Source organism: Nelusetta ayraudi, unplaced genomic scaffold (genome assembly GCF_046127955.1).
Source record: "Nelusetta ayraudi isolate G7.1 ecotype Tasmania unplaced genomic scaffold, CSIRO-AGI_Nayr_v1 ptg000002l, whole genome shotgun sequence".
Taxonomy (NCBI): domain Eukaryota; kingdom Metazoa; phylum Chordata; class Actinopteri; order Tetraodontiformes; family Monacanthidae; genus Nelusetta; species Nelusetta ayraudi.
The window spans coordinates 12,863,526-12,891,211 of record NW_027466052.1 but is presented as its reverse complement, the minus strand read 5'-3'; the positions used below and the strand labels follow the sequence as shown (position 1 = coordinate 12,891,211).

Genomic DNA, 27,686 nt, shown 5'->3' with positions numbered 1-27,686 from the left:
TTCCAATTTCAGATAATTGAAAATTGCAATCTATTAATCTGGGCTGGCTTCTTCACCACTGTGGAGATCTGCTTCAATCCAGTATTTATGGTTGATGATGCAGGTGTGTGTGTGTGTGTGTGTGTGTGTGTGTGTGTGTGTGTGTGTGTTACATGAGGTAGTCACAGAGCCTGCATAGGCTAGGTAGTTATTTTTAATAAAGTGAATGTATGCACATCATCACAAATGATTTTAAACTTCATTGCAGTATTTTCTAAACGTGTTGATCATTGATGTCGCTGTGCTGTTCTGACGTAGTATGTTGCAATTTTTAGCCAAAATCTCAATAAATACATAAAAAAAAAGAATTTAAGTGAAGAGAGGAAAGCTGTAACACGCAAAAGGATTAAATAGCAACATTTTTAGAAATCTCATTTTAGAATCACACGTGAACAACTATTAAGACAATCACTTAAATGAAACCTTTGGCAGAAAGCACACTTCTAGCAACTCAATATCCACAGGTGTCAGCGGAAAGCGTCTATTTTCACACTTTAACCTTCGCTTGTGTTAAAAGCTCATGTCTATTACACAGAAATATGAAACAAAACTCAATGTCACATTTCGGCTGATAGAACACGTTCATGTAGCTGTAAAAGGAGCTCTGTGTTTGTATGCATACTCAAACCCTGTCAACTTGGATGGGAGTATTTTGGTCCCGCTGGCTGCTGAGCTCCAAAAATCATTGTCCTCTACCTGCGAGTTCCCCGCTGGCTCCCATTTCCAACCATTCTCCTGAAAGTGTTTCCACAAAAATAGTCACGCGTGGGCAGCCAGAAAGAAAGTCGTCTCCATGGGTTATTATCATTTTTTAAATTCTTAATTCCCTCGATATCTAATTCTAAATAATTTAAGACATCCACAATAACTTAAAATAATTTGATTTTTAAGAGTGCAATCAACAGTTTACGGCTACACACCAAACGAGAAAAGACAAAACAAGCAGGGTTCTCCGCACACTTCCACCAGTGTCGGAGCCAAACAGACGCTCTGATGGATCGAGTCCAAGAAGGGAGGGTTGGGGGGACTCTGCTGTGAAAACACACCAGCGCCTCCTCCAGGAGCCCACACGGAAAGTGCTGCTTTGAATTGTGACCGAGAGCTGTTGGTCAGAGACGGACCGCCACTCATCTACTGGCCGACAACGCGGAGGGGGAAAACACTCTCATCTCTCGTGTTTCCTATGTGAGCTGCTGGAGCCCCAAATCTGGTTGCGGTGAGGGAGATCTCGCTATATACATCCTCTTTACGACCGTGTGTGTCCATGTGTGTGAAGGGAAGTCTTTCTAGAGGTAAATACTTTTTTTGTATATATATATATATATATATATATATATATATATATATATATATATGTATATATATATATATATATATGTATATATATATATATATATACATATACATATATATACATATATATATATACATATATATATATATATATATATATATGTATATACATATTTTGAGTGTATATGGGATATGTGTGTTGGCGTGTCCACTGTGAGGGTTGGTTGGTGGGTGGTTGGGTGGGGTGGGTCTGTGTTCTCTGCTGTTAGAGCTCCTCAGCCATCTGCAGCAGAGAGTTGATGGCAGCATCCTTGTTGCCCTGCTGCGCTTCCAGCACAGTGCGGACCACCTCCTTGTCCAGGTTGGGAAACATGTCCTGCAGAGCTTTAAGGTCTTCCTCTGTGCACGCCGGCCCCTGGTGGTGGCCAGCAGGTGGCATGGTTGGCGGCATTGGCATGGGCACCACGCCCTGGTTGTAGACTGCAGGCACACCTGACGACGCAAAGACAGAGATTTACTTTGGTCAAACTGAGAAAATAAACTATCTTTTAAGCATCTGTAATAAAACAAAAAGTTTAATTTGGTGTGTGTGTGTGTGTGTGTGTGTGTGTGTGTGTGTGTGTGTGTGTGTGTGTGTGTTTTACCAGCAATGGGCACATATCCTACTCCTTGCTGATACACAGAGGGCATCAAGACGACAGGCTGAGTCATCATGCTTGCAGGTAGGGTCTGAGGCAGAAGCAGAGAGACAGCAATCATTCCAAGAATTAAGGTCTCTGTCAGCACCGTTCACACCAGCAGGGGCAGCAGTGAGCGATGCTCAAAGGCTGCTGCAATATTTCACATCAGTTACTCCCTGTTTTTAAGAGATTCCTCTTTTTTTTCTTTTTCTTATCTATCAGATTTGTTGCCATGTAAATATACAGTGGTGGAAAAAAGTTTTGTGGACACCTCATACATTTTGTGATGCAGTGTATTTCGCTTAGAGTCCGTTGGAAGCCTGCAAGTGCAGATTATTTTTGTGCAGTCATCAATATCTACCCACGTGCCGCACATGCGCTGTTCTGTCCAGCTCAGAACTGGATGTTTCAGCAAGAAGAAGACGCCGCTTGCATCCAGAGTACAAGAACTACAAGAATTTCTTATTGTGTCTGATTAACAATAAACAAACACAATCATTTGCATTAGCTTGTGTGGAAAAACACAACAAAAAAAAAATCTGGCAAATATTTCATGACAATAACTTGGATTGAGTAAAAATTTTAGTCACATCCAAAAGCTTTCTCACACGACTGCAAGTCAGCATCTCTGTGTTTAGCTGAAATATACCGTGCCTCAATAGCCTTTACAGCTTTTTATGAGATATATATTTTATATAATGAGTGATTTGTACTCAATTATGTCCTAGAAGAAATCTCAAGAGGCAAAGAGACACACTTGAATGAATATTTTTTTCATTTCTATGGGTTAGGCACATGGGCAATAATAAAATGAAGAATAAGATATGTTTGGATGTGTATAAGGGGTCAATCAGTCATTTGAGTGGACAGAAACTTAAGGTCCGGCAGCGCAGCCGTCTGTAAAGACCACGGCAGACAAGGAGTCACTATGAAGCCCTGTGAAGTACTTACAGCGAACGACATCACCAGGTTGATCATGCCCTCCTTGTCATCCCCTTGCCTGCCACTGAGACTGAACCACTCATCCACCACGTTTCCCTCCCGTAGGTTCTCTGGGATGGTGACGTGTGTCCACGCTATTCTGTCGTCCATGGAAAAGGCCCTCTGGATGGCCCATCGGATACACAAACGTGGAAAAAAAAACAACAACATGTCAACAGGCTGCATATGACTTATGTCAGAGTGACGAATAATGTACTAGTACTTTATTCAATTCAAACCTTTATTAGGAACACATTTAAAAAAAAAAAAAAATCAAACAACAAACATGGGAGAGCAGAGTTCTCAGAACACATCTGTGCTTTAAAGGGAGGGGACAGTTGCTAACGCTCATGTTCTAGAGTGCATTGAACGCATCGGCTGGTGTGTGTGACTGTCGGGTGTAACGCAATTGGACATTTTGTCACGTCGTTTTGTTTTTTTTGTTGTTTTTTTTGCAGACATTTACAGTAGCCCTCTATTTTCTTTTATTCCCATTATTGCGACACAGCTCCTATACTTGGTCTGCAAAGCAGCTTTTCACTTAACTCTTTCTCTCTGCCTTCATTTATCCCACGTTGAAGAAATGTGCACAGTTCAAGCAAGACAAACAGTGCAGAGAATAATTAAAAAGAAATAAAATTCCAATCTTGCTGATCTCGAGTCTCACAAGGGCTTTTTGCATTGTGCCAGTGGAAGTCTGTCTAGGAGGCTCCAGTGGAGTAGTGTAGTTTTATCATTGTCTGCGTACATGGTCCTAGAGTGTAATCATTTCTCCCCAAAACAGTCACGTTGAGTTGATATATTCTCTTTACGGTCCTTAGCATATTGTGATGCAACAAGAGATGAACAGGCACCACATGATCAAATGATGCGCATATCTCCTCACCTCGTCGAAGATCTCCAGGTAGAAAGAGTCCACACCCGGCGGCACTGTGCATTGGATGACTTTGTTCCATCGTGGATTTTTGGCTCCATTGTGTGCGGTTGGCGTCTCATACACGGCATAGCCCAGTCGCATTCGGCAGTATGGATCCATCCGGGTCATACCGTAGTTTTTAGCCAGTTTGGCCTGTAAAATCAAAACCAACAAGGCGCTAGTTGATGAATAGGGACAGACTTAATAATTTATTTTACATACCAGTAATCCAGTTAAGGATTATTTATTTTTTCTTGAGGATGGCTATGAGAACCAGCTAAAGGGCGTTGTGATTAACGGTAGGACTGGATAAGTCAAGTACTTCTTCCTACTCCTTTCGAGCATATTTAAGTTGTGGATATTTGTTTTTGTTGTTGTTGTTTTCCTTGAGTGATAGGCTTACATAGTTTTACTATTGAATCTTTTTATTTCTTTTCCTTCTTTTTATGCTCGAATAAAGAATTAAACAAAATTAAAAAAAATAAATAAAAATAAGGGCTAAGAGCTTCTTCACTGATCTTTTCAGTTTTTATCTATTTTTCCCCAATTCTTGTTTTTAAAGACATACCAATGATCCAATATGAGCATCTTAAAATCTAGGACACTTATTTATTGAATACATATACACATTAGTAAAATAAGTTGCAGCTGCTTTGTTGAGCAACCACAGTGTCATGCAGGTGGTGACTATTGTTGTCAAGGATAGACTTCATCAAGGCCCTCGTTCTACTCTCCACCAGTTCTCCAACAGAGTCCACCCCCCTTCCCCATCACTGACGCACATTTCCTGACTAGTTTGTCAAGCCGGTTCCCCTCCCTTCTTGTCATGAAGTTACCCCAGCACATAACCGCAAAGAATACTGCACTCGCAACGACTGACTGAATAACATGAGCCTACTAAAAAAAAAAGTCTGCTTTATCCTTTTTTGTATGCTGCATTTGTAGGCAGCGACCAGTCCAGTTTATTATCCGCATGGACCCTCAGATATTGGGCATATGCACTGGTACACACACACGATATTGGTATTATCAGAAAGATCTAAATAAGGTGTTTTTCGCACAGCGAAGCTTCGCTTTCTTTACCTGGACCACAGTAATGCTGAGTCGCCCCACGGTGCCCAGTGAGCCTCCATACTGCAGCTGTCTGGCTGCCTGAGCGTCCAGCTGGACCTGCTGCTGCTGCTGTGTGGGAGTGATCCGCAGGAAGTCCTGAGGGAGCTCCCCAATGTACACCTGAGGACACAAACAGGTCCGAGACAATGTTGAGAAAAAAAAAAAGGAAAGTTGACAAGTTTTGTCATCATTCACACTTAAACTCTTAACATATTCTAAAGGGACCAATAACAAAATAATAAAATTAAGTTTATTTGAACTTTGACTGTAGTTATTCTCGCTACACCTTGAACAATAAATAAATAAATCCAAGGACCACAGGAAACCTATTAGGGAGCAATGCAGAATTGTGAGAACAATAAAAATCCAAATAAACGTGTAGTTTGTTGTCACCACACCACATCACGTGAGCGACATGACATCTGTATGAAAACAAATGCCTTCTAGTGTAAATGCGCGTGTAATTAACAGTTTTACAGGGGAGAGTGAAATTCTTTGAACGTCACTGTGACTCCACCAACACCCTCACATAGTACGAAAGATAACTGTAACATGCTGTATGAGGGCCGTACTGTTGAATTGCTTCAGTTTAACCAGGTATTTAATGTTGATTTAAAAAGAGGTTGAGTCATTTAACAGGCATGTTTTACACAATGCTGATTTAAACTTCAACTGAGCAAAACTTGCATCATACACAGCGCGGTTTAAACAACTGCTAATCATGATGTATATACGAGCTTGTCTTCTTTTTAAGGGATATGCTGGTACTTTCTATTTAAAACAAACAAAAAAACAAATATTTTTATTTGATTGCTAGAAGTTAAATATCGTCAATTGTGCCAATTATTTTATTTATTTATTTATTTATTTATTTAAATGCAGCGTCATCGTGCTGGTTTATGCAGCGTTTTTCTCCACCAGGAAACTCGTTTGTCAGTTACAGACCTCTGTTTTCCTTCGTCGGAGTCCTCCACCCATCACAGTGATTTAAACTAACACAATCTGGGCGTCGGACAGTTAGCTTTGACCTGACTCATTGCTATACGACATGTTCCAACATACAGAACGTGAATAAGCTCCAACGACTCAGAAACTACTTGTCAGTGACAGTTAGCCTTGAAATAACGGTACATTTTCCACGACTTAATATCACCTTGATGAATGCCTACGCGAGACGGGAAGCGTTTAAATTGAGAGGTGAAGAGCGGAAATTCGGTTTTTCGAAAATGTTGGAAACATGTCGCAGCTAGTTTCGCCTCCCATGTAGGCTATTCAAAGCTAAAGATAAAATAAATAAACAATAATGATCGCTTTACCTGTCCCCGCTGGGTGCTAATAGTTGTCGCCATGCTGCCTGTGCGCCTTCTTGAGTATAAAATTGTCTCCTTCGTAAAACAACGAACAACTGTGTGGGAAAAACAAACCAACAAACCATAAAAGTGAACCGTCGGATTACCAATTACCCGGAAGTGATTTCTCCTTCGTTTTTTTTTTTTTTTTTTAAATGAAATGTATTTCTGCCCAAATTTTGGAATACTGCTTTGATAGTCCCACTTCAAGGTTTATACATAATGGTTGTTTTATTTATTAACAATTCAATTCATGCTTATGTAGTGGCTTTTTTTTCTCCTCTAAGACCATTACTCGCTCTCCCCGAGCGCGCATGCGCGCCCGCAAAAGCGTTTCGAAATTCCTTGGGATCCCCCCCCCCCCCCCTTTTTGTGTTATTTTAGTCAAACACTATTGATTTTATACAAAAGTAAAATATTTCCTTCCCTTTTGTGTTAATCATTATGATTATGGTTTAAAGCCCATCGTAGTCATAAAGTGTGTTGACACAGCAATTTGTGCAACATCAGAAGACACTCCAAATGGAAATGTCCAACTGGTCTTGAATCAACTGTACTCCTCCAATCGTCGTCCAGACACTGGGAGCCTCATTTTTTTTTTTTTTTTTTTTTTTTTTTTTTTAAATGTAATCTATAAATTACTTTTAAAAAATAATAATTTTAAGTCTTTTTTCTCTCTCTTTCGTCCAGGCAACATATGGCTTCATTTATTGTATTTGTGGAGGAGACATTGTGATGCAAAGCGTGCGGCATATGCTAATAAGACTGGTCTGAAAGGTAAACAGCCATGCAAAAACGAAGACAAAACATGTAGATAATTTGCAAAGCGAGTATTAGCCATTTGGTTGAGTTTTTCTTTTGTTACTTTTGTTATTTAGGTCACGGAGAGGGTATATATTTATAAAAGTATTAATTTTGCTGTAATTGTTACAATGTAACAATGTTCTGTTTCAAGAACTGTAGGTTCTTGAACGACAGATAAGATGGACATTTTAAATTCTTCAGGTTAGTCGGACAAAATCGCTGCCTAAGATGTTTAAGGTCTCCTGAAATCCAAAAATCGCCTAACAGATTTCCAACATATGATGTTCAGGCAGGTCAATTAAGGCCAGTCATGCAATTTGAGAATTTCATTTAAATAGTTATGAGTAACCGTCTCCTTCTTCTTGTTTAACAGAGGTTGGCATCCGTCTTTGGTTGTATTCATACTGGTAATTTACAACTGTTCATTTAATTAACATCTTCATTCATCACCTGCCTGCCTGTCCGTCACAGTCTGCCCCTGGATTAAGTACTTTCCCACTGCTCACTTCCCTTGCCCTTACTCATCAAATCAGCACCATCACCTGCAGCCCCTCCTCTGCAATCAGCCACAGATATATATTGTCCAGCTCCACTTGCAATCCTATGCCAGGTTGTTCTTTTGCATTCCTGGTTGCCTGCTACTGTGTGATGATTTTTTTGTGTGTTTGCCAGAGTGGAGTATCAGCCTTGTTGACACCAGGCCTATTTTCCCTGGATTTTTCACCTCAGCTGTCTGTTTTCCAACAGATTGTCTGCGCCAACCTGTATTGAGCTGGTTATTATTTGACAAAAGTTTTTTTTTACCCAGTGATTAAACAAGTGAGTCTTTAATTAATCCTGTGGCTCGCTTTACTGCATTTGGGTCCACATGACACCGGTCACACCGTCCTTTGAAGTACCTCTTCTTACCTTTCTGCTTTGGTGGACAAAAAAAAAATAGATTGAGAATAGACAAACATTTCTCACCACCGCACAACGTATAGACAGTAACCCTGAAAAATAATCAGGCCGTTTTACTTTACAAAATGTAGGTATCGCAGTTCTGCATGTAGAAACTGAACTTATTTTGAGCATCTTAGTCTTGGAACTTTTGACCAACTGCAGAGGCGTTGAAATTAATTAGTATTTTTTGTGCAGGTTTAGATTGGGGAACTGGTGGACTAAACTCTCAATCACTAATGTTGTCTATACTACAAAGGGAAATTGTCCCGCTCTTGTCTCTTAATTGCATCTGATGAATACACAATCACTTTGTGAATGATATTCGTTTATAAGCTCTTCTAATTTATTGTTCTACACAAAAAAAAATTCAATGACACAGTGAATCCAGTTAACGTCAAGTGACCCCCCTGCCCTCCCACGGTCCCATTTGTCCCATCATGTAACTCTGCTTTCAGTAAAAAGTTCAATAAAAGGGGAGATAATGATTGTGCAAAACATTTGGCACCAATTTATTCAGCATTTTTTTTTTAACTTAACACAAACTAGATCACATTTTGCCAAGAATGTCAGTGCAGATATATAAAAAACATGCATTCTAAATATACTGTGACAGAGGTTGTCGTTTTTGATTCTCCACACAAAAGAAAGAGCAGTACAGCAATGTGTGCTTGTAGAGGTGCGCCGAAAGGCTCAAAGTAAAAACTAAATTTACATGAAATGTTAGCCCCTCATAACATCACTCCAAATGGAAGGATGAACCTTTTAATGCTAGCCTAGCATCAATGTCCGACACAACATGATTACTATTGTAGTTAAAAAGGTATTCTAATTTAGAAGACACACCAACATATACACACACAACAACCCTGTGAGACAGATTAAGCTGCGATCACACACACACACACACACACACACACACACACACACACACACACACACACACACACACACACACACACACACACACACACACACACAAAACAACAAAACCAAAGAATAGGGGCATTGGAAGGACTGCTCCAAGATTTAGGAGATAATTATAGAAAAATCAAGCTGATTTTGGGAAGGAAAAAAAAAATCTAATTAGTGGTTAGGTCGGTCAGTTCTAGAAAAATATACTTTCCCCTCCCCCAAAAGAATAATTCTTGTTCTGCGTCAGTCTTTCTAGTGCCCCTGCTGTTGGTAGCACAGACAGCAAATGGGGAAACAAAACCAAACAAAAGGAAAATGTCCACAATACGTAATGTCAAACAGAGGGTCAGAGGTGGGAAGCATCAGAGAAGTGCAGAGAGGACAAGGACTGGACGATGAACTGTGACGCCACATCAACATGCTAGGGCAAACAGGAAGAGATCTAGAAAAAACAAACAAAAAGAGGAACACAACAGGGAGACAAACGGACGTTAAACACCAATGGAACACAGACAGAGAAACAAGAGATCACTGATCACAGTGTTGAGTTTGGTGTCACATCCTCAAGGGTTAGTGTTTGGGACCGAGGCGGGGGTGAGGGAGGGGAGTGAACGCACTACTCACTACTCACATGTGTTATCAGCGGTGGTCTAGCACATATAGTCACATACAGTGGCCAGAGGACACCGATGGAAAAACGTACTCATCAGAATTAATGATGGGAAACTCAGTAGCATTCTATATGGAACTTCTTTGTGCATATGGAAAAATATTTCAAGTCAATTTGATTATGCTGTACCGTTGCAAATTGAGAATTTGAGTGACCTCACAAAAGTTTGCGCATGAAATTCCGAGGCTGAAAATACAGCGACAGATGCAGGTTCCTCAGTGGGTTTACAGCATCCAGTGGCGTTTACCTGAACCAAGTGACGAACAGTGAACACACGAGAGGGACACCACATCCAGGCTGCTAACGACACACGGCGGCGTCTGTTAATAGTACCTCATTAATCCAGTTTATCTGATGGAGAACACTCAAGACCAAGACGTCGGGGCTATAATAGCACAACACCGAACAGACACAGGCTCAATGAGCGCTCTAGAGTAGTTGGATCATTGCCGATGGCGGAGTCCCTGACTTAATCGTGATTTTTGTGCAAAAGCAATAACACTTTGGTGTACAAATATACCAAGAAACGTCCAGCACTGGCATTCTATATAGTAAGTGGGAGAACAGTATGTTAAACATCTCGACTGCTGTGACATGAATGACCCTGTCGCTGTGAGAAGCTCTAAAATGATCACACACACACACGCACACACACACACACACACACACAATTGAACTCAATCTTTGGACTTTGATCAGTTTCAAAACTAATAAGCATAGCACTACACTCACGCCTTTTTATTTGCACTGCTGCTGACAACACAGAAAAATATTTATTCAAAAAGTGGAACCGCATTGACAGACATGTTGAATTGGACTTTTTGAATAAACTACGCTCCCTGTAATTTTGGAAAATAAAAAAGAGATTAATTTATTCAGAAAAAGGAATTTATAACAACGAGGGGTTCTTACTAAGTCTGTAGCAGCGTGGATCTCTCTCACTCACACACACACACACACACACACACACACACACACACACACACACACACACACACACACACACACACACACACACACACACACACACACACACACAGAGTAAACATTTCCAAAAGCAAACAAGAGTTTAAACTGAGGAGAGGACACACAGCAATGAGATCAAATGAAGTTGTTGGACTTGACATTTTTTTTCCCAAAATAATCTCAATTCAGATAAATAATTTAGGCAATAAATAGTTCCCCGACACACAGGGGAAGTATAAAACCTATATAAAAATAGAAAAAGGCATAATAGTTTAAATATACATCAACAATTGTCTTGCTTGCTAATTTAAAAAAAAAAAAAAAAAAAAAGGAACACATTCTTGCAAGATTCGATAACTAACAGGTTTGTCTTGAGCAATTTGACATTTATATGCATTCTCCAATCACAGATGATACCCAGCGAGAGACATAATGGGGTTAGCCCTCTGTAGATTAGCCAGCCTCTAACTAGCGTGGCAGTAGCAAAGGGGTGTTTGAAGGTTTCTTCACATGACAAATGAATTCAAAGTCGAAACTAAAACCATTTAGATTAGATTTTCCTTCTTAAAATGCTGGCTAGGAGCGCGGCTGTGGCATCCGCCTTTATTGCCAGTGTTCACAGTATATTGCTCGCTAAAGACGGCGCCGCTCAAGAGGAGGAGCTCCACGAAAGCATGGCGCATTTCCATGATGGGCACGACGCCAACGCGCCAGAAGAACGAGCGAACGAGTCTTGGTGCGGTGGAGACAAAACCGACCTCACTAAATGTGCAGAGGATCAAGAAACACCAAAGAGAGCGATCAATGGTTCCGCATGCAAGTAGAAATCCAGCTATAGTCCTTGTGTACAAACGATGGTGCATGGTCATTGTGAAGACCCCCGCTCCCCCCTGAGCCAGTCGGATTACGGACGAGCGTAGATGCGTTAACTTTCCAAAAAAAAAACAAAAAAAAACAACCCAACAGCGACTCCTACCCTCCGTCGACGGGAAGTGTTTTCAAAAACACAAAATGCGAAACAAATTAACTCCCAACACGTCGCCTGCAATACTTTGGTGGAGCTCCTCCCTCACCTCACAGAAAGTTTTTAGGGTGGATGTTACATGCAGTGTACTCCAAGATAATACAGAGAACTAATACATAATTAGTCAAAACCACACACACTTTTGTTTTTTGGATTTTTTTTTTAGAAAAGAAACAAGAAAACCACGAGATTGTTTCAGTTTCCTTATCTAAAGCAGTTGCTCTTTCGCTCCTCTCCAGCTGTCTGTCCCGTCTGGGTGGTGCAGGAGAAGGCCATCACGTGGTTAAAAAACAAAAGAACAAAAGAACAAAAAAAAAAAACAGAGGAATTTGGCACCCGCATTTCAATATGCAACATAGCCCAACAACAAACTCGTGTGTATTATGTACCACAGCAAACTGATAACATTTCAACTAAAATAAGAAAAACACACACTTGGTTTCCTCTTCGTTGTGAAAGGTAGAACAAAAAAAGTACAAGCCACGACGTAACACGGGAGAGAATCCAAATTTAGAGTGAAAAATGTTAATGCTTGTGACCTCTCATATGTGTGTGTGTGTGTGTGTGTGTGTGTGTGTGTGTGTGTGTGTGTGTGTGTGTGTGTCCGTGCCTGGACTGGGCTGACTTCTAAAGACCAGGGGAGGCGCTGCGGCCGACGGGACCCTGCTATCGCACAGAATGAGCTCCCAGCGGACGAGTCCACCCGGTGGGTGGGTCGCTCAGTCGCACTCCATCCACTTACCGTGACGCCACCTTTTCTACACCGAACCTCCGGCCGCCGCCGCCACAGCGCTCTCAGTAGGGCTTGCTGTCGTTCTTGGAGCGCTTGAGCTGCACCTTCAGCCGCTTCATCCCGATCTGAAAGCCGTTCATAGACTGGATGGCCGCCTGCGACGAGACCGGGTTGTCGTAGCTCACAAAGCCTGCAGAGGGGCGCAAAGTGTTCGATTTCACAGACAACCAAAACACTTGCAAAAACTACTGCAAATTAATTGATAAATAAATACAAAAATAACATTTGTTATTTCTTTGTCACACGGTGAAAAACACAATATGGCATCAAGGAGAAGAAAGTTTAGATTTTTTTTTTTTTTCTTTAGATGTTTAGACGAACAGAACATTCTGTTCACTCTGGTGTTGGGGAAAGCATGAAAACCAAAACAAAGAAGCTTCATTCTAGTGCTCCCCACCAACCCCAATTTTAATCGATACATACATATATATGTATACATATCTATACCTATCTATACCTATATATATATATATATATATATATATATGTGTGTGTACATATATACATGTGTGTGTGTGTATTTATATGCATACAATTTCCATTAGTGACCAACATAAGGATGATGATGAAAAACCTTGCCTGGGATATTTTCAAATAACTCACCAAAACACTTGCTGAGGTTTGTCTGTTTGTCAATGAAAACTTTAGCAGAGATGACATTTCCAAATGGCATGAACATCTGAAGCAGGTCCTGGTCTCCAAACTCCTGGGGCAGGTGGTAGATGAACAAATTGGCACCTTCTGGACCTGCCAATTAAAGGTCACACCAATACATCACACTAATGTCTTCACTTTTTCTGTGTTTAACCACTAATTTGGCATTCTTAAAATTTTGGTCATGGGGAAAATATATCTCGATCCAACCAAATGCAAAGAGCAATGGTATTTCCCAACTTCCTGTCACTCAGGGCTCATGTTAAATGAATGTAAAAAATGATTATTATTTTTTTTTTTTTACTAATATCTGTGTTAGATTTACACAGAGAAATGACAACTGGCATGCATGCAGATTTGTAAACCATGTGGCCTTTGCTCCTAATAAAAAATATGAAATAAAATGTAAAATTCAGCCAATGAGAACTGCCAATTTCTTCAACCATGTCTTAGGATGCAAGATAATTACTAAATCAATCAGTGCATTAATTACAACGAACATCATCAATCATTTAAGCAGGAACAGGGGCCTGTTTCACAAAGCAGGCTTTCTGGAAGCTCAGGGTTTGTTAGCTTGGAAACGGGGGAACTCCGAGGAAACTAAAGGTAAGTTAAAGCCTAGAAACTCAGTCTGTAGCTATGGTAACACACTCTGTGAAATTATCCAGGTTGACAGCAGGTTTAATTCAACAAACCCACCCAGAGTGTATTTCTGTTTCCATCCTGAGTGCCCCATTTAAGGTGGGCTGTTGCTTTCTTTTGTTACTGCAACTGTTTTTTTTCCCTGTAACGTAATGTTCAAATTCAATTTGTTCAAATTGACCATATGAGTGTTTGAATATTTCTTGTTTCATTAGGCTCAAGTACGCTGACTTCCTCTTGTTGACAGTTGCCATGGTGAACCCTAGTCATGTGAGCTCTGTGCACTCTGAGGTTTGCACGTGCGCCACGAATAAACAAACTCAGAGTCCATCAACTCAACCCAAAACTGCCGTAAGGAAACCAGAAACTCCGGCGTTTCAGAACCCTGAATGTGCCCAACTTAGGGTTTATGGTCAAACTCAAGGGGTTTAGTGAACCTCCTTTGTGAAACAGGCCCCAGGTCTTCTGTTGTACGCTTGAATTTCAGAGTCAGGGTCAGAGTCAGGGTCAGAGTGACGGCGGTGAGTCTTACCCGTGCTGCGACCGTCGCTGGCTGACGCAGCAGATTTAAAACAAGACACAATCCTTAGCAGGAAGGTGAGATATACAGACACACACTCTCACACACACATACACACACTTTCTCCAGCACCTAAACCCCTCAATACTGCTGTTCGGCTATATATATATGTATATATATATATATATATATATACATATATATATACATATATACATATACATATATACATATACATATATATATATATATATGCATATACATATATACATATACATATACACATATACATATATATATATATATATATATATATATATATATATATATATATATTTATATATATTATATATATATTTTATATATATATATAGATAGATATATAGATATATATTATATATATATATATATACATATAGTCAGTGTACAGTCAATGTAAAACTTCTAAAACTCACAATCATTCTTTTCATTGACGACTGAAACGAGTCTGCAAACCAATCATCCCTGAAGTCCCGTGACATCTTCTCTCACCCTACACCATGCCTTTTTTGGGGGTATTTTTTTTCTCAGTTTTTCATTATAGAGTTAAGCCCACGCGACCCACCTTCCTTCTGGCTGCCCGCTGCCGAGACGCTCTGCTGGGACAGCAGGCTCTGGTTGTACAGGCTGGGCAGGGCAGCAGCGGCATACTGCTGGATGCCCGAGTAGGCCTGGCTTAGCGCCTCCATGGTGTTTCCTGAGCCATTGGAGAGGCCTCCAGAGCCAAGGCTGCCGTTCAATGCCGCCATGCCTGCAACAATGACGTTGTGACAGCAACAATGAGCAGTTTCTCGCAGCACCTTTTAGGAACGCCCACAATTCTAAAAATCAAATAAATAACAATAAAGAAATAAAGAAATAATAAATATGTTATGACCTGCCAGTGAGCCCATGTTGAGGCCAGCCCCGGAACCAGCAGCCAGAGACTGCAGAGCCCCCAGAGACGCCATGGGGTTCACAGAGGAGTTGCTGCTGGAGGTGGGGGAGGAGCCTGTCCAGGGAAATAGGTTTGTTAGTGCAACACCAAGCAAGCGGAGAAGAAAACAACGTCAACCAAAGGGCTATAATAGATTGAATTTTGAATAAGCGGTTATAAGACAATGTCTCAGTAGGTATTCTTAAATAAAACTCTTCAAAGCTCTGATTCTTTGCTGTGGAATGTTTCAAAACTGGATCAGAAAATTCCACTGACATGTTGTTCATTTGAAAAGTCCATGAGCTAAGAAATGTTCTTAAAATTTTAGAAATTAAAGGTAAGTAGGTCTGAAATTTGATGCTTTGCAAGAGGGCTAACTTTACTAAATGTATTTGTTTATTGCATTAAAACCCAGAATTCTGTCTACATTTTTCAAAACTGCCACACGTCATGTCCCCAGTCCAAAAGAGATGACAGCCTGAAGTGCTCTTGACACTGTAGCTGATGCTCCAAATATTACACACACACAAGCACACACGCATATGCCCACGCATACACACAGTTCTGAAAATCTTTTCTTGTCTACCTGAGCTTGTTAGTGCACTTAATGGGCTGCTTGATGTCGTCATGGCACTGGAGCCTGTGGCTGTGGCCTGCGTGGCAGTCGCAGCCGCTGCTAATGCAGCCAGGTTCTGCATAGCATTAAGACCTGCGAGGGAGACACACACACAAACACGCACAAGGGTCGCATTCTGGAGTTTGAAAAAACAGTTTCAGTTTTATTTCCACAAACAAAACTGAGGACTAATTTCTAGCTGAATACGTGTGTATGTATAAAATCAACTGCTGAGATTATAATTCCGATACAACACAAAAACAGAAACCTATTGTGAGGCTTTTACCCGCGCGTGAAGAGGTGACACTCGACACGCTCGTGTGTTTACCTGAAACGGGATGCAGACTGTTGAGGGCGTTCCCTGTGGAGGCTGACTGCTGGAGCAGCTGTAAGTAGAGCTGCGGACGGGCGGATGACAGGGGGGGGGAAACAATGAGCCCGAGTGGAAGTGAGCGTGTCGCATCGACGTGTTAAGTGGTGAGATTGATTTGTCATCGGGCTAATTAGTCAACAGTCTGTGTGCACTGCGCTCCGGTCGGACCCACTCACTGCTAGGTACTGTGGTCCCAGGCTATTGAGCCCAGTGAGGTTTCCCCACATGGAAGCTGCACTGAGCTGCTGCATCTGCTGCTGCAGCTGCTGGGCCAAACGCTTCTGCTCTTTGTCTTTCTGAGTGTCGGCAAATTTCACCACGATGGGCGACGAGCATCCCTGAGGAGAAGCGCAATCGACTTTAGGAGCAGCGTCGTGTAAATACAGAAAACCTTATCGGACAAGTGAAGTGGGTCAGGTGACACGGCAAGCCAAATGGATGTCGTCGATAATATTGTTTTTTGCCATTTACGCCACGATAGCTCAGTAGCTCACCTCCATGGTCTGGGACTGGTGCATGGACTTGATGGCCGATTGGGCCATCTGTCTGGCTGTGAAGGTCACAAACGCACACCCTGAAAGGGATAGATAGATGGATAGATGGATAGATGGGATGGATAGATGGATAGATGGATAGATAGATAGATAGATAGATGGATAGATAGATAGATAGATACATGACTTTACTAATCCCACATTGGGGAAACTTACATAATTACAGCAAGGTTGTCAGTTTAAAATGTTCAATGGAAGTTACAAAAACCCACCTATGTACAAATGTATTACAATCACTCACAAGTCTTTTACATTGTCAACAAATGGAATTGCTCAGTCTCAAGATTATTGACAAGCGGCCGCTCACCACGGCTGAGTCCGTCGGGGCCGCGGAGTATCCGGCACTCTTCTATCTGTCCGTACGGCGAGAACATGAGTCGAATGTCGTTCTCGTTGCACTTCTTGGAGATCATGCCGATAAACAGCTTTCTGTCCTCGACTGCTGTTCAGCACAACACAACATCAAACACACCTGCTCCGTGTCAAGGCAAATGGCGCAGTCACATGTACAACAACATGCACGTTGGCTCAACCGCGTGCCTTTGTAACATCTGCTGCACAGAGGCACACGACTCGAGTTTATATAGTAGGCGAAGATATGATGGTTGACAATATCAAAATATACTCTACCAGTCAAAAGTTTGGATACAACTTTTCATGCATTTCATTTTTTTTGTTGCAACTTTCTACACTGCAGATAGATACTGAAGACATCCGATATATGAGCACGATATATGTAATTATGCAGCAAAGAAAAGCATGTTTAATAACTATAAACATGCTTTTTTTAATTAAAGGTGGCCATTCTGAAGAATTTAAATATAAAACGTGTTTGACTTATTTCACACTTTTATTGTTTCCTACATAATTCCATGTGTGTTCATACATAGTTTTGATGCCTTCAGTGAGAAACTGCAATGTCAATAGTCAGGAGAATGAAAGAAAAGACATTAAATTCATAGGGTGAGTCCAAACTTTTGACTGGTAGTGTAAAGCAAACTAGTAACTGAACAACTCCACATACTTGGTTTGAAGTTTGGTTACAGTGAATCATGGTGAAAGGCCACAGTGGTTCTTAATTAAGTATCGTGGCTCACAGCTGTCGGGCTACCTCGACGCGGATCATTTGATTCAGGCTTGTGTTAACCAGATCAAACAGTTGAAGATCCTTACCATTGTTTTTCTCACTGTCGGCTGGCTTCATCTGAATCGGGTGGTGCATCTACAAAAACAGGTGGGGAAAAAAAAAAAGTTTAATCCAGCTACATACTTGCTCTCATGCTCGTCATTTCACTGCACATTCAGCATGGGCGTGTAACAAATAAAGTTCCTCAACGTTGAATCTTATAAATGCATATCGACTGGGACCGAGTCCGTCCTTCGCTGCCTCACTGCAAGAAAATAACGCATTTAGTGTGAGCACAAACCAAGACCTGGGACTGTCTGTCTGTTAACTGATGTTTTAGCAGTTTTGACGCTACTGTGTGTTTATTGAGTTATACTTCTATTGAAACAAAATGCAATCCATCAACAAAAAAAAAAAGAGAGAGTGATAAAGAGAAGGGCATCACTATTGCTTTACAGGTGTGTTATCTATTGCTGTCTGTAAGTCTGCAGTCTGCAAGGCCTGGAGCTCACAGGGGAGTCAAAGGCAGCGACTGCACAACACCCAAAAACAGCTACAGTATACAGCTCAGCTAACACATAGCTATATAAATATCTCCGCAACAGTAGGGCAACCAAAAGTTAAAGAAAAAATAAGGGTCACAACACTTGAGGGACACCCAGTGCTGGATCTTTACTTTTCAACTTGTTCCAGTCTCAGTCTCAGCCCCATATACTCCTCTCAAAAAATTGGACCAAGTAAAGTAAAGTAGTGAAGAAAGTAAAAGTAAGACTTTTCCATACAGCTGAGTTGACTAACAGGCTAGGGGCATATTATGCTTATACAACAGAATTTTGCGTCAAATAGGAGCTTTTGAAGAACTTCTATTTATGAGCGTCTGATTGTGTCTGACACTGCAGCAGGTTTTCCAGAGAAAGAGCACTTTTACCTACCCCGGGTAAAATCTTCATGTTGTGCAGGGCATTCTGTGCCTCCAAGGCTGATTTACGAGTATAGTAAGTTATAAAACAGCAGCCTACAGAGCAGGAGAAGAAAGGAGAGTCACCCAACACCCAGACAATGACAAGACAATCCAGGCTGTAAGTACAATACGGAGAGCATGACGAGGATATTTTTTGGGGAGCTCCAAGTCTACAGTCACAGTAGTTGCGTTTCCATGACAGTTTTTCGCAAAATAAAAGCCATATTTCTAAAATTTCGACAAAGAACAATTGCGTTTTGCAGCTGCTTCCATTGAATGGAGCACATAAGCCGTCATTCTCGTAAAATCTCCTCCTGTGAGATCCCACTTTGAGGAGGATGGAGGTGCAAAATTTCTTGTATAAATCTGCATTTCGATGTTGTTTGCTGTCAAGACTGGTTGTTATATTTTTCTCTTTGATTACTTGTAAAAAAGATAATACGTCTCCTCCTCTTCCAAACATAAACTGCCATTTTCACTTGAAGTGAACTGGTCACGTGACCCCGTACGTCCACTTTTTTTTTTTATTATTATTATGGTATTGATTGATTATTGTATTTTTGCAATGACATGTTATATTTAATGGAAATCTACTGTATTCCTAGAGTGGCAGTTGTCTGTATGGGCTGACCTTTGCTCTGAGGTGGATTCTGGCTGCGGTCTCGAAGAACATTAATCTCATAGACGGCTCCATAAGGCTCAAACAGCTCTCGAAGCTGTTCTTCTGACCAGGACCGTGGAATCTGTCCCACAAACATCTTGATGGCGTCAACATCAGGTTGGTCGGGGTGGTCCAAGGACCCATTCATCTTCTTTCCGCTAGAAAAGGAAAAGGGCACTGCATTAAGTTGGGCCATGATAAAAAACGCAGGGGATTTTCAACAGCAAAATAAGGTAGATATAGCCAAAAAACGAATAGAACACATAAGAGAATATTAAGGTTGAGTAAGATAACTGCATAGTGACCAATTTGTGAAAGCAATCGTTACCATGGCACCACATCTTAGTGCCAAAATAGCTGCCGTGGATTTGAATGAGGACTTCCACCTCGAGAGGCCGGCATGTCTACTTTTGACAGAGAGGTTGTGTTATCACAGCAACCCGTAAACTCAAAAGTAATTCTGTAAAAATAAATACAGTTCAACAAAAACTTTTTTGGTCTAGTAAAACAATTCAGTGGAGCTCTGCAAAGATTCCGGAACAAGAACTCTTATCTATGCCAAACACTGACGCATTCGTACTTGCTCACAAGTCATTTTCGTTTCTTGTCCAAAAGGTTTTACTACCTAAGCATGCTTATAGGTACAGTACACACTCTACAACATTATTTCATTGACCTACATTTGTAAAAGGAAAAAAACAAAACTGTATGAACGCAGTTAATTTGACTGTTTGAACTGGTACACAAATTATTTCAGTGAAAAAAACGTCAATTGGGATTTTTCTTCACATTTTAGTGAGAAGTGTGCAGCTATTCGCAACAGAATACGCTGCTGTTAATCTATGATGGGAGCAGTTGGAAAAAAAATACAACCCAGGGCGGATTTAGTTATCAAATGCAGGTGATCAATGTTTTCCAATAATGCGAGTACTGTGTATCAGAATATGAAGGTATTAAATATCTTCAACAATTTCCTAGTAACTGTTGGATTGACATGAAACCCTCAGAATCTCTACCACATTGTATTTGCTTGTGGGACGACCTTAAAAGTTTCTGTTTTGCTTGAGCTATTTGAAAGGGGCTCTTAGCGCCAACCTCAACTCCTGTCTCGATAGTCAAGTTTCAGTGAAAGGGCAGTTTGTAAGATAAAGATAAACTTTTTTTCTTCCTTTTTTTTTACAGCTTTACCTGACTTGTGACTCATGCTTCGCAGTACTCAACATGTCATCTGTGCACTTTAACAAACAGAGACAGAGAGTGGGTTTCACTTTAATTGCTGCCACAGCTGCATCACCGAGTGGTAAGGAAGATTATGATGCCTAACAATGCTAACAATTAGCCCAGTCTAACATTTTGGTCATTTATATTTCATTATAATTTGTGTTTTATTGTTTCTTTTAATATGGTTCAGATTATTTAAATTGTTAAATGAGTGTTATAACCCCCCGATCAAGCAGACCCACGTGACCCTGCACGCAGGAGTAAGTGGATATAGAAGATGGATGGATTGCGTTTCCGGTTGGTTCTCTCTGATTGTATAAAGCGCTTTGAGACGCCATTGGTTGTGATTTAGCGCTGTACAAATAAAGTTTTATTATTATTATTGATTATAAGGTTTTTTCCCACAATATATTAGCACATAAGCAAATGTGTAAGGAAAACTACAGTCTGATGATAAAAGTCTACAGAATTTGCAAATACCCAGCGCTAATACAGACTTAAGAGTATAGATCTGAAAAAGGTTTTTGTTTCTATCTGCCACTGTCTGCCGCTGTCACGATGCCAACTTATAGTAGAGTGCTGAACCTGTTTAAATTATTAGCAGAACGTGTATTTAGGATCTGATTAAAGATAGAAAAATAAAAATACATTTTTGAAATCAGAGTAAAATCACACCATTAAAAACAATTTGTTTAGTACTAAGACACATCTCTGGGCTAAAACTGAAGGAAGATCAACTGTTTGATGCAAAAATGATTTGAGCCAGCACTAGTCGGCATACTGACCAGTGCAAATTTTAACAACTTTACGCAAAGAATGCCAGCTTCTGAAAACCAGCAGCACTCGATGCATTGTTAAGGGAGCCCTTGTCGAAGCCGGTCAGATATAGTGAAGCAATGTCTCTCATGGTGTCTTTCCAATTCTGAAGGAGAGGAAATGTCACCTCCGAAAGAATGAGTAAATAAAAGTATATAGACTGTGTGTGGTGCAGCATCCACACTGCACCACACACAGTCTATAATCCAATCTTGCTGGAGTTTCCGCATTCACTAGTTTTCAGAATAGATCTGTGAAATTTCAGATTTCCATGTTATTATGTCCAACTTCTCCAGACAGGTGCAAAAACGTTCAACACAATTAGATTGCATTGCTCACTTTAATTAAATTAGCTTTGTGTTAAGAATAAAATAATATGTATCGGCTTGCTGAGATAATTACTGTCTCACATAATTGCAACATCGTACCCATTACCCATTCAAATATTACCCATCAAAATGGATGAAATCAAAAACACTTTGGGTCGGGGCAGTTTTGAACAAGCCTCGACTCCAACTGTGTGGAACAGGTTTGGTTACAAGAATGTCAACAGGTTGCATAGGGAGCCAAAACGTTTTTGATGACAAAGGCTGTTTACAGTGCTGAAACTGAGCAAGTTCAAAAGCAATTTGACGACCCAACTGACTCCCCAGTGGACAGCTACATACCATATTTAGCTTGTACATCCAAAGCCACACAGAAGCCAGAAATGAAACTCAAAACCATTAACAATAGGACTTTCTACATTAAATGTTATACAAGATATCTTGCAAAATGCATTCAAATTCTGCACTTTGTGCAGCACAAACTCCTTCCGCCAAAATTTGAGTGAATTTGTTCTCATTTACTTTAAATCATATTTTAACAGATTTTTAGTGTAAAATAAGAACAAAAATATAGATACTTTTAAAGGAATTGGGCTATATTAAGTAGGAACACCATTGGAGGTCTACTCCTGCAACTCCAGGGTTAAAAAAAATTAAGATGGCACACAATCCCCACAACCAGTTGGACAATGACAGGAGTCACCAAAGAACTGAACACTGGTGGTATTAACTGAGATATGCCGGAAAATGTATCGAGAGCTTAACTGTTACTTTTGGAGGACAGTTAACCAAAACTGTATGACAGACATGAAGTACCACTGAACTCCATCCTTTCTGGATGAATCCTTTTCTTTTCAGTTGTTCTCTTCTCACATCATCACAGCCAATAATCAAAAAGTTTCCCATTTGGATAGATCAAAAAACCGACCACAGCAACAGAATAGAGAAGCCTAAGATATCCAGCAACAGAGGTAAATGCAGTCAGTGTATCATAACCAACTCAGTCTCCCCAACACACTAACAAGACTAGACCACATTTTAGGTACAATTTGCTGATGAAGGAGAAAGACATCTATTTGGTTTCACTGGTGTGGATATTTATACATGTCATTTTATGTCTAGGTTTTAATGCAGCTTTGTCCACTCCATCATTTCTTTAAACAGGACAGTATTGTGAAGAGCAAACACAGGAGAACAACTCACGCGAAGGCCTTTGATCCTGACCTCCTGACCAGCAATGGCATTGCTGTTCTATTGCGACAAATTCAAATGATTTTCATCATGGACATTAATGACACACACACAGCTGGCCAAAAGAAAGAGTTACTTACACAGGACTAGAATTCAAAGAGCAATGGTCCACCATCATCTCAGGAAGAAAATCCAGTTTAAAGGAAGCCATGGTGGTAAAATCTCTCTCCGCTTCTTTCGTCAATCTTCAAAGACAATCGCGCTAATCTGCCAATGGGATCAGAGGCCCGTGGTAAACTCCAGATTTCTACACTTACTAGGTCGCCGGTGTAGTGAAAGGTAAATGAGCCAGAGGTGCATAAAAAGGCAGAAAGAAGAGCGTGCTGCAACAAGCCAATCCACAAGACGATCCCATCCACTGAAACACAAAATAAAGCAAACAAAATGTGGCTGGCCGAGTTTGTTTCAGAGGGGGGAGAGAGGCACGACTGACAGACACAAAGTGACAGGCCTTCAGGTTGGCTTTCCAGGTGCCAGGACTGAGACTGGGACTAACCACCGCACAGAGATCATGGGGACAGAGGGCTGATGGGATCACCGGGGACAGAAAGAGAAATGGCAATTTGGGGTCCCACAATCAAAGTGCTGATGATCCATAGCCTTTGTGAACATTTCTCCTAGGCCAGCAGATCTGGCTGCAGCGTCAGATAAACAGGGTGTCAGATTGATGGTGATAAGGCCCAGTGGGCAGAGGGAATGAAAGAGGGAGTGAATAGTAGCCTCCAGCCAGTAGCTAATCCCTGGACTAGCCACACCGAGGGCTAACAATTAGGTTCCGGCCTGAGGGGGGCTGTGTTTACCCTGTTGTTCGACGGGCTACACACATTTGTGTGCCATTTGTGTGCGTGAAAACAGAGGGAAGCCAATGTCACTGGCTTTGGGTCTTTGTGTACCCCACAATGCAAACAGAAGCTCAGTCGCACCCCTACATATGTAATTATGTCCAATGAGGAAACTGGCAAAACAATTAGCTACGATATCTGACAACTTGTTGCTGTTTGCTACAATCGACATTATTACGAATTCAGCTCAGGATCTTAACACAAAAATACCGCATTTAGGAGAATGTCAACAAAAACAAAGCGAACAAAGCTGTAAGAAATCTGTTTACTGATTAAAGCCGAGAACTAAGTTGCATAATTGGACACAGTTTAAGTGACCCTCTGATGGTCACGAGAAAAAATGCCGACTTCACCAGATCCACCCACCCGTTTGAAGACCCAGAAGCGCATCCCTCACCAACAAAGGCTGTCATGAAGCCCAAACTCTGACACCAAACATGATGTATTTCTCCAAATGTAGAAGTTTCGAAAAATGTAAGAGCAACAAGAGTATAAAAGGGCAGAATTTTTCAATATACATTCCATGAAAGTAAAGCCAGGGAATTTTGAAACGTTCCGAGAGACACACTCAGAATTCATAGGAATATATGAAAATAAGTAAAATAATTACTTAGAATTGGTGTGTTGAGAAGAGCAAACATGGATTTACAATAGACTGTTGTCTCATATGTCAACTATGGATGCAAACATCCAGCTACTTTCCTAATTACTTTTGATGGCGACTACTACAGATGGTCAGCTTCAATTCCAAGCGCCACTGTCTCTATTCACATAACTTGGTCAGATCTCAGCAGCACACTTGTACTGTATAATCCAGTGACCCAGATACAATGTAATATTCAGAATGGACAAAACATTTGAAAAACAGATGTGGTGCATTGACTTCACTTCACAGATGCTACTTTGTTTCCAGCCCTGCTCCCAGATAACATTAAAACCAGGTAGAGTAGGTCTGAGAGACTCCTTACCCCCCTAGATTGGAGACCTCAGAGTTAGGAAGGGGGAGAGCGGGCTGTCCAGCCTGCTCTGGAGAGACATACAAGGTTTCAGGGTCCAGGCTATCCATCCAGGGCCTTGGACTACCACTATCAACATAAAGACACAAAGGATACAACACATACGGAGACCACAGAGACATAGACAATTACAAAAAAACACAACAAGCACAAAAACATGAACATACAAAATAAAGTTGCACATTTAAAACAAACAGTGACGATTGAGGATCGCAGGCTTGTGAAACACAGACATGTAAGGTGCCATTCACAACAAAGACATGGAGTATTTTCAACCATTTATTATTATATAAATACTGATTAGCACTAGCTTGATAAAAGTCTACCTGCCAGTTACATATTTTGTTTAATCATGGTCCAAAGTATGTTTTTTTTTTTCATACAAACCTTATAATATGCATTAAGAAGTATATCCAACAATGAATGTTATATCTTATGAAAACTGAATAATTCAAACCAACATGATTAATTCCCATTAATGACAATTAATTGAACATTCCCCGGCCCATGGGAACAGGAATTGGCAGAATGTACTGGAGGGCACCAAAGAATTATGGAATTATTAGAATTATGGCACAATTATGGCACAAGAACAAAAACATGGAGTTCATTAATGACGACAAAGACAGCAAATGCACAATATGTACAAGAAGTTCAGTAACTTTGTAACTTTTGCTTTTAATTGCCAGCCAAACTCATTCGTGCTGCGAGAAGCCAGTGGATCAGCTTTACGGCCTACAATCCATCATTGCAGACGGAGGGGATACGACGCAAGGATTCAGGCGCAAATTCGGCTTCTAGGGAAATTTGCCACCTATCAATCAATCAACTGTTGATTGATAAATTAGGCAATAATTTACATCCCAAAAGATGTCCAAATGTTATGTAGATTACTCTTCAAAGTGAGCGAGTAACAATACACTGCATTCAAAACTGATCAACTGACCACAACAATTGACCATTTGTTGAGAAGGCAGACAAAGTCACAGCAAATAGCATTTAAAAATGCAACTGAAATAATGCAAATTAGAAGTAGAATTTATCACATATATATATATATATATATATATATATATATATATATATATATATATATATATATATATATATATATACATATATATATGAAACCACTTCACTGTATTGGACACTGATACTACAAAGTAATACAATATTTTTAAATCTATATATACCCGTATAAATCTGTATATTTGCATAGTGCAGGAAGTCATCTCAGGACATTTTGTTGGTGGTCCGGACCTACAGCAGGTCTAAAATATGCTCTTATCAGCCAAGTTGTTACTACTGAATAATGCCAGTTTCAGAAACTAAACCTTTTCGATTCTAAATGTTGAAATGATGGTTTGATTAAATGCAAATTGCTGTGACAAAATATCACAAACCAGAAAGGAATAAACTAAAGTCATTGGGGGGAAAGTCAACCAAAAGTCAATTTTAAACCTGCATACTCCAGAAAAATGCTTCACGCCTGCCAGTCTGTGCAAGTAGCCCACAGCTGATAAACAGGAGAGAACAAAAAAAATAAAATAATGATCCAGTGAACAGACTCATCTGTTAAACTGAAAAGTGACATAATGTACGCAATATGAAAGAACAGGGAATGAGCAGCATTTCTACATTTAATTTTAATTTGTCTACTTGGATAATGCTTATTTATTTAAAAACAGAATAGCGCGATGAGTTCAGGTACTCATTTTGTATTCACATGGGGTTCATTTTGTTGTATTTTCTCAACACCGCAAATATTTTCTCCAATCGTAGATTTCTTCACCTATAATAATTAATAACCAACTACCTAGTCCAGGCACGGGCAAACTACAGCCCCTGGGTCATATGCGGCCCGTTCAGCTTTTTGATCCGGCCCGCCGAACTTGAAACTATATCAATAAACGATGATGATGATGATGATGATGATGATGACGACATCCTGAAGAATAACATAACTCTAAATTACTTTCAAATAGCAGAAAGTTAGTCCTAAAAATAAAAGCTAACTTCTTTTTCATTTTCAATTGACATTAACGCACATGTCGTCTACATATCCTATGATATATCTTTATTTCTCCAATGAGGTGGGTCATCAAAACACTCCATCCATCTGCTCTTGCTCCTGGCCCCCTCTGTCAAATTTTAGAACCTATTGTGGCCCACCAAGTCAAAAAAAAGTTTGCCCACCCTTGGCCTAGTCGTTCAGTTCATGCAGTTTAAATAGAATTTAGATATTCAGCCCCCCAAAATACACATAAATACATAAAGCATACCTTTCACGCTCACACTCAGACATTCCCAAGTCCATGTAAATGACAGCTCTGACGGTGGGAGGCAACTTCCGTGTTTAGTGACATCACGTGTATGCCCTCTTTTCTATAGAAATACCAATAAACTGTGAACGATGGACGGTCGAACCGCGCCTGTCACACGGCACCGCGATATTCGGCTCTGACACCGGAACCCCAGAGAAGCGAAGCGATACGTCGCACACCGCAACACCGCTGAATTACGACGTGACGCAACAATTCCACCAACATGTCTCCACCATGTGAACCGTGTTAATGAACATCCACACGTGTCGTAAAAGTAAACTGCACGTCATGACAACCACTAACTAACCCGCACCGTCTCACTAGTTTCCCCTCCCCAGCCTGCCGT

General features: G+C 40.5%; 2 protein-coding genes across 7 annotated transcripts; both read right to left on the bottom strand.

The window, feature by feature from the left end:
- Positions 1–175: 175 nt before the first annotated feature.
- Positions 176–6,503, bottom strand: tollip (toll interacting protein). Of its 2 annotated transcripts, none has more exons than XM_076025073.1 (7): positions 6,455–6,503; positions 4,993–5,142; positions 3,880–4,062; positions 2,964–3,116; positions 1,977–2,061; positions 1,455–1,824; positions 176–1,338 (listed from the first exon to the last, which is right to left on the bottom strand). In XM_076025073.1, exons 1-6 carry the CDS (start codon positions 6,455–6,457, stop codon positions 1,598–1,600), a joined length of 801 nt encoding a protein of 266 aa, XP_075881188.1. In that variant the 5' UTR covers positions 6,458–6,503; the 3' UTR covers positions 176–1,338; positions 1,455–1,597. The 2 variants fall into 2 exon arrangements, with proteins under 2 accessions (XP_075881188.1, XP_075881180.1); XM_076025065.1 differs by having other exon boundaries at positions 6,339–6,471.
- A 2,099-nt stretch (positions 6,504–8,602) lies between these two features.
- celf1 (cugbp, Elav-like family member 1) lies at positions 8,603–27,610 on the bottom strand. 5 transcript variants are annotated; one of them, XM_076025009.1, is made up of 15 exons: positions 27,299–27,610; positions 24,969–25,085; positions 19,515–19,702; positions 18,855–18,937; positions 17,970–18,018; positions 17,104–17,238; positions 16,737–16,816; positions 16,419–16,580; positions 16,198–16,267; positions 15,840–15,962; positions 15,215–15,328; positions 14,903–15,088; positions 13,086–13,229; positions 9,057–12,612; positions 8,603–9,000 (listed from the first exon to the last, which is right to left on the bottom strand). In XM_076025009.1, exons 1-14 carry the CDS (start codon positions 27,331–27,333, stop codon positions 12,485–12,487), a joined length of 1,614 nt encoding a protein of 537 aa, XP_075881124.1. In that variant the 5' UTR covers positions 27,334–27,610; the 3' UTR covers positions 8,603–9,000; positions 9,057–12,484. The 5 variants fall into 5 exon arrangements, with proteins under 5 accessions (XP_075881124.1, XP_075881133.1, XP_075881150.1 ...); XM_076025018.1 differs by having other exon boundaries at positions 17,104–17,235; XM_076025035.1 differs by lacking the exons at positions 24,969–25,085; positions 27,299–27,610 and adding an exon at positions 23,239–24,209 and having other exon boundaries at positions 17,104–17,235.
- Between the last annotated feature and the right edge of the window lie 76 nt (positions 27,611–27,686).

What these genes read in the sequence shown, in the direction of transcription:
- tollip (XM_076025065.1), bottom strand. Translation starts at nt 6,371, where the DNA reads ATGGCGACAACTATTAGCACCCAGCGGGGACAG. An exon ending in TCAGCATTACTGTGGTCCAG is followed by an intron (nt 4,063 to 4,992) that starts GTAAAGAAAGCG and finishes TTGATTTTACAG; the next exon opens with GCCAAACTGGCTAAAAACTA. An exon ending in ACCTGGAGATCTTCGACGAG is followed by an intron (nt 3,117 to 3,879) that starts GTGAGGAGATAT and finishes TGGGCCATCCAG; the next exon opens with AGGGCCTTTTCCATGGACGA.
- celf1 (XM_076025009.1), bottom strand. Translation starts at nt 27,333, where the DNA reads ATGGACTTGGGAATGTCTGAGTGTGAGCGTGAAAG. An exon ending in TGGGACCACAGTACCTAGCA is followed by an intron (nt 16,268 to 16,418) that starts GTGAGTGGGTCC and finishes GCCCGTCCGCAG; the next exon opens with CTCTACTTACAGCTGCTCCA. An exon ending in AAACCTCAGCAAGTGTTTTG is followed by an intron (nt 12,613 to 13,085) that starts GTGAGTTATTTG and finishes GCCCCTCTGCAG; the next exon opens with GCTTTGTGAGCTACGACAAC.